Raw genomic sequence first — 10,340 nt, forward strand, 5'->3', positions numbered from 1 at the left:
AGATACTAAAAAACCCTAAAAGCTTCATTCATTTACTCAACACAAATTTTGAGTTGATATATACACTAATCTAGATTTCTTGCAAGAAAACAAGACATTCAAAAATAAAAGTAAAAAAAGAAAAACCACAATGTTTCAAAGTTGGAATCGATCTCAACCATTGGTTATCAATTTTAAGATCTGAACAGCTTCTTTCAATCTTCTCCCCGTTTGTTCCTTTGCTGGTAGGCTTTGAGGGTTCCTGCATATACCATCAAATTTTTACAAGAAAAAAATAAAATAAATAAATAAGTTAACTTCTCGTCAGTTAATAAATATTATGAAAAGACCATTTTGCCCTTAAGAGATAGGGGTAAAATGGTCATTTTTTTTCATAATATCACTACATTTCAGGGACTATCCGTAAAGCAAATATGTTTTGAACAAAAGATTTGAAGCATATTTACCTCTTTTCGTTTCCTGCTTTCCTTTTAAGATCTTCAACAAGATTATACAATCTCTTAACTAAAGCATGTGAAGCACCTAATCTTTCAACCCCATTCTTATTCAAACATATATTCCTTAAAACATCTCCCGCAACAAAGTACGCATCTTCTTTGTTCCTGTAACAACAAAATAAAAAGAAATATTATAAAACAGGACAAAGCAAAAAGCTGTAAAAAAAAAAAAAACAAACAAGTTCACAGACCGTATAAATTCCCAAAAAATTGTTTCAATTGATCCACGAGCATCAATGAGGGCTTGAGTCAAATGAGGATGACATGTCAGGTTTCTAAAAGTGGAAAGTGTGTATCTTAAAACCTCTTGCTCAGCAATGCTACGACTAATGGAACGAATAAGCCCAAGGAGTGTGTCAATGGCCCCTGCAGCCACAAGCTCCTCACAGCATTTTTTAGAGTGTTTTGTTGCCATATCTGTCAAAAAGTAAAGACATTACTATTATGGGTAAAAAAAATAATAATAATTTGTCCTATAAATGAATGTAATGATTATTACCAAGAGTTGCACAGATATGAAGGATGCCACTGAGACTGTTGGTGTTTTTAAGCTGTGAAAGGGCTGCAATAAGCCTGTTTATAATCCGCATTCCATCATCCACATTTGCAGCTGATTTTTGTACTCTTAATCGTATATCCGACACCTTTTCTCTTGAATGTTTTCTCTCAATATACCCTTTCCAATATGACTGCAAACAAAACACATCTCACATTTTATTTTACATTTCTTCTTCAACAAAACAGAACAGAACAGAACAGGTTATACTGGCGTTTGGCATGTATTATTGAACTCATGTCAAAGGAACAAATATTTCAATTTTTTGTGAAGTTAACTCACTTGGATGACTGCAATACGATGCCTTCTTTGAGCTGTTGTTCTTCTAGAAATCCATCCTCTAACATTAGATTGGATAAGAATTGCTGATTTTGTTTTTGTTCTTGTTTTGGATAGTAATATACCCCGCCACCATTTCTGCAACTTTGTAGCAGAATCTTTATACCTCTTAAGTTGTTGATGGCTATTGGTGTCATTATTACAACCTGTTTTAAACATCAAATATATGTTACAAAAACAAATGGGACCCACGAGACAAAAATGGTAAGTGATTGAAACAAACAAAGACTTACCTAAGAGCCTCTTTATGGTAATGCATTCCCTCACAAATTGTTGGATTACAATAGCAGCATTCTTATCACGCTTGAAAGCCTTGAAACTTTTAAAACATCGAAAAGCACTTTGAATCCTCTTTGCAGCTGATTTTTGTAACAAAAACTCTCTTCTCATCAACCAACCACGGAAAAAGCGCTAAAAATTATAAAAATTAGACATGTCATGATCTTTACAAAAGAAAAAAAAAACCAAGAAAACCAATTTCTTCCATACCAATTTCATTTTGAAAAATGATAAAAATGAAAGAAGTTTAGAATTATAAAGTTGCACACTTGCATGAGGAAATGTGTGTGAGCTTTCTTTAAGCACTTATAAGTGTGGAGTTTTTATACGTTCGTAAGTCTAATAAAGAATTTTTTTTTCCCAAAGGTTATCAAAAGTCTTACTTGGATAAGCATAATGTAGGATCTATGTCTACATGCTATTCTACGAGCAATCCATCGTCGTGTACATGACTGAATAATGACTGCTGACTCCATTTCAAGTTCATAGTTCTTAAATTCCCTCAAACATTTTAAAGACCGATATGCCCTTTGTACTTTAATAACTGCTTGTTTCGTTTTCAAGAAACTGTTTCTTGACACCCATCCACGATAATGACTTTGAATTCTTGTTGCTGCTTGCTTCTGATTCAAGAAACTCTTCCTCAATAGCATTCCATGATAATGCCTTTGAATTTTTATTGTTGCTTCCTTCTGATTCAAGAAACTCTTCCTCAACTGCAATCCACGATAATAACTTTGTATTTTTATTGTAGCCTGCTTGTGATTCAAGAAACTCTTTCTCAATAACATTCCATGATAATGACTTTGAATCTTTGTTATTGCTTGCTTCTGATTCAAGAAACTCTTTCTTGATATAATTCCACGATAATGACTTTGAATTCTTGTTGCAGCTTGCTTGTGATTCAAGAAACTCTTTCTTGATATAAATCCACGATAATGACTTTGAATTTTCATTGCAGCTTGCTTTTGATTCAAGAAACTCTTTCTTGATATAAATCCACGATAATGACTTTGAATTCTTGTTGCAGCTTGCTTGCGATTCAAGAAACTCTTTCTTGATATAAATCCATGATAATGACTTTGAATTCTTGTTGCAGCTTGCTTGTGATTCAAGAAACTCTTTCTTGATATAAATCCGCGATAATGACTTTGAATGTTCATTGCAGCTTGTTTGTGATTCAAGAAACTCTTCTTTAACATCCAACAACGATAAAAAGCTTGAATTTGCTTAGCAGCTTGCTTGTGATTCAAGAATTTCTTCTTTAACATCCAACAACGATAAAAAGCTTGAATTTTTGTTGCAGCTAGCTTCTGATTCAAGAAACTCTTTCTTGATATAAATCCACGATAATGACTTTGAATGTTGATTGCAGCTTGTTTGTGATTCAAGAAACTCTTCTTTAGCATCCAACAACGATAACAAGCTTGAATTTTGGTTGCAGCTTGCTTGTGACTCAAGAAACTCTTCTTTAACATCCAACAACGATAACAAGCTTGAATCTTAGTTGCAGCTTGCATGTAACTCAAGAAACTCTTTCTTAACATCCAACTATGATAACAAGTCTGAATCATAGTTGCAGCTGATTGCCTTTGATTATGGATAGAGCTGTTTACATGCTTTCTCCAAGCAACCTGAATTCTTAATGCAGCCTTTTCTTGATTACATTTGGTATTATTTTGTTGGCTTACAATCAAAGCTCTTTCTTGAATAAATTTGGTGTAAACTGGCTTCACATTGACATTACTGTTATGCTGAGCCATTTCTTTCCACCAAGACATGATAGCCTTGAACTTTCTCCCATTGTCTAAACAAAAAGTTAATAGTAAAAATAACTTGTCATTAGTCAATCAAGAAAACCAAAAAGCAATCAACTTTAATATAAAATTAAATCAAAACTTGAACCTTCATTGTGGTTCTGACTTGTTTCTTCATGATTTCCAAGAAGTCTATCTCGCCTAATACATTTCCTCTCTGAATTTTGATTGTGTCCTAAGAGCTTATGAAAGTTTATCTGTTGCTGGTATACAAAGAAAAAAGAATGTGTTATCCAAATTATTTCAACTTACCCTTTAAGGGGTAGTTTGGGCATTACCAAATTTCTCTTCACAATTAGTTGGGATGAGAGGAAAACCAACAGGATGATCACACCCCTGTCACTACAAGCTCCTTTGTATTCAAGTATATCACTGACTTGCAGAATCTGAAAATGAAAATATATATCACCAATTCTCTCAAATATTTTTTTAAACATCATTTATCAAGACAAAACTTAATGGGAAGAAGGAAAAAAGCACATTGTCTTAATGTTAAACAATTAGCATACCTCTGGGAAATTTCCCAAAAGTGTTGTCAACTTTTGTGATAACAAAAAGTTGTGAACTGCATCCACATAATCCGAAGCTGACATGAGTGACACTTCATTTGTTTCCTTTTGATTCTAAAAAATCAAAAACATATGAAAACTTATTACACAATCATCAAAAAGATGAACAAAAACACAACTTTCACATGTTAAGAATGCATACCTTGTTAGAACTAGCATTACAATGTTCTTTTCGGAAATAATAATCCACTAAACACCACATTGCTTTACCATCAACTAATGAAGCAAAATTATCAACTTTCAAATCATAATTTTCACAAACTGCCTACAAAATGAGAAGCATAAAAGTTGTCAGGACTCAGGAGTCATCATTCAAAATTCAATGATACAACTACTTGATGCAATTACACTTATTAGAAAACAATACAACCTTAATCCACTCAAGAAGCATCTGCAAAGAACTAGAGCTTTCCGGAAGCATCTGCAAAGATACAAAGAAGAGTTATCGCCTTACTATATTTTGTTCTTGCCAAAATGCATAAATTACACCTTTTTTTGCAAGAATGAGTGACTTTGAAAAAAGAAAGTGCCAAATATGATGGTTTAGATTTACATTTTTACAACTTATATGCAACAAAAAATGTTTGAGATAAAGTATGGAAGTTCAATAAGTCAAATCTCTTTCATAAAATGAATGTTTTATTTATTATATGTATAATGCATACCTCTTCAAGTCCACGGATTTTGGTGATTTCACCTGATACAAGCTTGTTGTTGATCAAAAGTGGCAACTGCAAATTAAAGTAGAAAAATCCAACTAAATATATGAAATTATCATATTCTTTACAAATGCATTAAGAAGACACTTGCTAACATGTTGACTGAAGTATATAAGATTTGAACTAAACCTGTAAATGAACAAAGATGTTCCATAGCAATGAGATTATGAGCTCCTTATCCCCATTAACAATATCTTCTGTTATAATCTCAACTCCATCTTCATCACATAATGGAACTCCAATATTTTTCAGATATTTTAGAGAAATCTCACAATTTGCAAAGTTCTTCTTTCGATCATCTGATGGAACAACCACTTTCTGCCAAACAAGTAACAGAAGTAAGTTAGATAGAAATCATAGAATCATAGAAAATCAAACTCTTTTGACGTTTTTAATTCAAATAAGCAAACCTTAAGAATTGAAGGGTCATGTTGCAAGAGCTGAATGACTCTACAAAGAAGAACTCCATTTTGAAGATCATTAAAAAGATTAGTCACCTTAAACACATATCTGACAAGAGGATTCTGCAAGATGTAAACACAAAACATGAGCATGATACACAAACACTGAAAGCAGATACTAGCAATGAAGAAATGAAGATAAAAAAAAAGACATAAAGTGCTCTTCACTTTCATCACCTAGTATGAAGATGTTATTGTGGGTCCCATTAACTAGACAAGGAGAACTGAGGTGGGACCCACTGTAAGAAAAAGACAACAAAATATGAGTAATCAAAATGAGCTACACACCTGTCGATAAGAAACCTTGTAGCCTATAATCATGAGGTGTGTAAGAAGATTACCAACTCCATGCATAACATCTGGTGATAAAAACTCTACACATGCCAAAAGAACAAATATCCAAACAATAAGTTGTTACCATTTTTAAACTACCAAGAAAGAGATAAAGATAAATATTCTTCTTTTTACCTGAAATCACTTCACTGCTTGATTTGATAGTAGCTCGTGATGTGAACAACAATGGTGACCCTCCATCAACTCCATCTATTCCATAACTAATCGGCAAGCTACTCTGAGATTTAGCTCGATCAAGTATGATTACAAGCAATAAAAACTTCTTCAATATAACACTCCCTAGTTTCTCATAATAACCTGGTCTATACAAACCTTCAACCAGTTTGTTATAGATGTAGGCTTTTGCAAGTCCAGAATGAGAAAAGAACAACTTTTCAGCAACCATTTTAAGAAAAGATATTTCTTGATCATAATTCATTTCTGTGTTTGGATTTGGCAACAAAGATTCGCCACCAAATATGATGTAAAGCCCTATTCTTAACCAAACAGGGTTATAACACATTAAGATCTTCAATGCATTCTCTTTCATTCCAACATCAGTAACTATTGGGCAGTGAGCCTTCATCTTTAGCCTTCCTTCATCAATATTCTGAGAAAAAAATAATGTTATTTAGTATCATAATAATAGTTAATAATCTAGAACTAACAATTAGCCCACAAATAACTACAGACATACCTTTGTTACATGAGTCATGACATCAAAAATCTCCTTGCAACTAGTGAGACTCAAGTAAAATGACATTCTCTCTTTCATGTCATCCAAACTACAAACATCCTCAAGGGAAACCTGCAAGCGTGTATGTATGGAACTTGAAAAGTTGTTTTCCACTTCACCCTTATGAATCCACAGCGTATCTTTCCTACGCTTGGGTCCACGCCACTCTCGATCAACCCCGATTCCGTCATGACAGACGCTGTCTCTTTTTCCACCGGAAAACACCATGGATGACTCATCAGAAGAGTCTTCACCGGTGAATCTTGATACATCGACCCCACAAGACCTGTATTTTTGAATAATAATTTGACCCGAATTTTAAGAAAAAAGGTGGAAAACATTGTTTGGTTTGAAAATAACATGCACGAACTTGAAAACGTTGTTGATAAGCTTTAAATTGAAGTAAATAAGTGATCGTGTTTCCGAACCTGGGATTTTCGAACAGGAAATTTAGCCAAACAGTAAGAGATTTGGCCAACGACTTGAGCGATTTCTCTTTGTCTGTTTGTGTTTTCCTTGATGACTTTGATTGCTCTAGTTCCACCGCTTTGAGTTTTTGAGCAGCAAGTGAATACCTAGGGCGGCGTCGAACGGTAGAATGTGATGAATTGGGTGTTTGTTTAGAAGCAGTAAAGAACTGAGGACAAGGAGATTCGAAGTTCAAACTAGGGTTTGCTTGAGATTGGCGTCGTGGTTTGGGAGTTTTTAAATTCGAAATGTCACGGAGTAAGAAAGAAGATGATGAATGTGGTAATGGTGAAGATGGGATTTCAAGTTTTTGTTGTTGGGTTTGTTGTTTTGGTTCCATTTCTGAGACTGGATCCGGGTTTCTTGATTTTCCGGCGAGTTTGTGTCGGAAATTAGGTGATATGGTATCAGACAGTAGGAGGTAAAAGATGAGATTTGAATTTCAAAATGGAGTTGTTATGGTTGTAATGGGTAGGACCGGAGAATACATCAAAATAAAGGGTAACTTTACTTTTAGAAATCATGAAGTTTTTAAATGTTAGAAGTCATATTGTTTGTGATTTGTTTTATTATTTATGAACGGTCAATTAATTTAATATTAGCTTCATCTAAAAATAACTAATAAAAATTAGTTACATATTTTATTATTTTCTTACATAATCAGATTTTTAGTGGCATCACTTCTATGATGAGTGATTATTTGGCAATCTCCAAATGATTTAGAGGTTTTGAATCACGTTTTGATAGATTTTATATTTGTGTTTGAATGATAAAAATTAACAATTTTAATACTTACTATATATTATTTTGAAGGACAAAATATAGAAAAACACAACCATTTATCTATTAACATTCAGAAAAACTCTTATATTTTTTTTGTATGCAGAAAAACTTTTATATTTTTAATTATCATTCATATTAACCCAAATATTCGGTTTTTTAAAGAAATTATCGGTTGTTTTGCGACATAACATTTATATTTTTGTTTTTAGCTTAACAATGAAACATAAATAAACGAAGTTGACGCTTTTCTAAAGTAAAACGTGAAAAATACATAATTTACTCAACGACCATTTACTCAAGCAAGTATAAGTGACATTGTTTATTTTTTTCCATGTCAGCTTAGAATCGAACAAGATAAACGTTATGTCAGAATACAACCTGATAACTCCAAAAAAAAACGGATATTTTGGTAAGTCTGAAAGGTAACTGAAAATGTAAGGCTTTTTCTGCAAATAAATAAAATATAAGGGTTTTTCTGAATGCTGGTAGATAAATGATTGTATTATTCTGTATTTTCAATAACGTCTGATTCCTAGTACACATTTAATTATAATCTATTCACTTTTGTAAAGCTACTCGACGAGTTGGGAGCCCCAGACTCATCGAGTAGAAACGAGATTGGTTGCGGGATTTTAAGTTGCCTACTCGGCGAGTTGAGAGCCCTCAACTCAGCGAGTAGGTCTGTCAGAGTGAAACCCTAATTTCGAGATTTTAAGTCGCCTACTCGGTGAGTGAAACCTATGAAGAAGGGCTATTAACGGGTAAAGTTGGAAACTTTACCCTTAAAAGGACATTTACAGGGTGCATGAGGAATAAGAAGCTTAGATCTGAAGAGTAGGGGCTTAAACCTTTAATAGGGATGTCAAAAACTCTCATGGGACCCCGTTCCCGTGGGGCCCCGTCCCGTTTGGGGTTTTTTTTTTAAAAAAAATTAGGGGTGGGGGCAAGGTTAACCCCCGTTTTAATTTCGGGGGCGGGGGCGGGGGTACGTAATCCCGTCCCGAAATCCCCATGGGAACCCCGTTAATAAATTGCACATATATTTACATATATTAATTATATTATATAAATATAACAAATAATAACATGATTTTGAGCTTCCAAAATTCATCAAAAAAACATGTTTTTAACTTGTTAGCATAATTTTTTAAAATGTCGTAACTTTTTTATTTTTAACATATAAAATTTTGCTATAAATAATTATTTGTTATCTAAAAAATAGCTTCTTTTAGCCTAAATAACAACTTCTTTTAACCAAAAAAAAAAGTAGCCCAAAATCAATTGGGGGCGGGGGAACGGGGGCGGGGACGGGGGTAATAAAGGGGATTCGGGGGCGGGGGCGGGGATAGGAAGACTGAACATCCTGGGGGCGGGGACGGCGGCGGGGGAACGGGGAAATTTCAGGGGCGGGGGCGGGAGATGCACTCCCCGCCCCGTTTACCCCCGTTAACATCCCTAACCTTTAAGAATACCCATACAGACTGAAGAACTCGTCGAGTCCATAGAGGAACTCGACGAGTTGAGTCGTGTTGTCCCGATTTTGTACCAGATAGAACGCAACGAGTTGGGGGGATGACTCGGCGAGTTGGATCGTGATTTCAGGGTTTTTAAGTTATAGAACTCGGTGAGTTTATAGGTCAACTCGGCGAGTTGGGTCAACCCAAAATGTTGACTTTGACCAGGGGTAAAATGGTCATTTTACCCTTAGCAGGATTGTCAGTTTTTGACCAAGTGTTTATTGTGATAATGACAGTCGGGGAGTCTTTGGAGCAGTCATCAGAGATTCCTCACATGAGATTTTAGCAGCCAGCTTGAGAGGTGATTTTTCATCCAGTAGGAACGAGTCGAAGGCACCAATGTCGACCCATTTTATGTATGCTAGTATATGTCGGACTTAGGTCCTATGTCGGGGTTAACCCGATGTGGATTATATGTTCCAGACTTTGGTCCGATGCCGGGGAAAGCCCAAGGAATGTTTGTATGCTTGATGTCTTCGTGATTCTTGCATGTGTATGCTTATATGTGTTTCGGACTTCGGTCCGCTGCTGGGGCAAGCCCGATGAATGTTTAGCTTATATGTTTATGTTATGTGTTTCGGGCTTCGGTCCGATGTCGGGGCAAGCCCGAGGAAGATGTTTATGTTATATGCTTGTTGCTATATTATATGTATATCAGACTTCGGTCCGATACCGGGCGGGGCCCGATGCTGGACTTCAGTTCGATGTCGGGCGGGGCCCGATGTCGGATTCGTCCAATGTCGAGCGGGGCCCGATGTAACGGGAAAGGCCCAATGTATGATATTATGTGATTATGTGTACGATATATGGTAGTTTGGGTTTCTTCTCACGGCGCCAACTCGTCGAGTTGGTCTCTCCGACTCGCCGAGTTGGTTGTAAAACCCATGTGGTCAATCCATGTCTACTTGACGAGTTGGGGCACCCACCTGTCGAGTTGCTCAATTAGGAGTCGGGATGTTACACCTGGAGGGTAACTAACTGTTGAGTTTGTTCTCATTTGGTCACTTTCCTTTTTTTTGTACCCAATATACCATCAAACTTGTTGTTTGTGTTCACCATAACCCTTTTTATCGGTTATCACCTGTGATAGCCGGTCAAATGGTTATGGTAAACACAGACAACAAGTTCGATGGTATATTGGATACAAAGAAAGGAAAGGAACCAAATGAGAACAAAGTCAACAATTGCTTACCCTCATGAGTCATTTTCCCTAAAAAGTTAAATGAAATTAAAGCTACAAAAGTATCAAAGACTACAACCTTTTTA

General features: G+C 35.4%; 1 protein-coding gene across 1 annotated transcript; it reads right to left on the bottom strand.

Moving 5' to 3' along the window:
• Nucleotides 1-6: 6 nt before the first annotated feature.
• Nucleotides 7-7,257, bottom strand: LOC145005143 (binding / calmodulin binding protein). Its single transcript, XM_078964194.1, has 19 exons — nt 6,735-7,257; nt 6,268-6,592; nt 5,706-6,180; nt 5,526-5,611; nt 5,187-5,300; nt 4,906-5,094; nt 4,723-4,788; nt 4,428-4,478; nt 4,200-4,322; nt 3,998-4,111; nt 3,767-3,874; nt 3,577-3,691; nt 2,055-3,478; nt 1,626-1,803; nt 1,336-1,538; nt 997-1,186; nt 689-914; nt 447-602; nt 7-241 (listed from the first exon to the last, which is right to left on the bottom strand). Exons 1-19 carry the CDS (start codon nt 7,112-7,114, stop codon nt 154-156), a joined length of 4,611 nt encoding a protein of 1,536 aa, XP_078820320.1. The 5' UTR covers nt 7,115-7,257; the 3' UTR covers nt 7-153.
• Between the last annotated feature and the right edge of the window lie 3,083 nt (nt 7,258-10,340).

This window comes from Lactuca saligna, chromosome 7 (assembly GCF_052625555.1).
Source record: "Lactuca saligna cultivar CGN05327 chromosome 7, ASM5262555v1, whole genome shotgun sequence".
Taxonomy (NCBI): domain Eukaryota; kingdom Viridiplantae; phylum Streptophyta; class Magnoliopsida; order Asterales; family Asteraceae; genus Lactuca; species Lactuca saligna.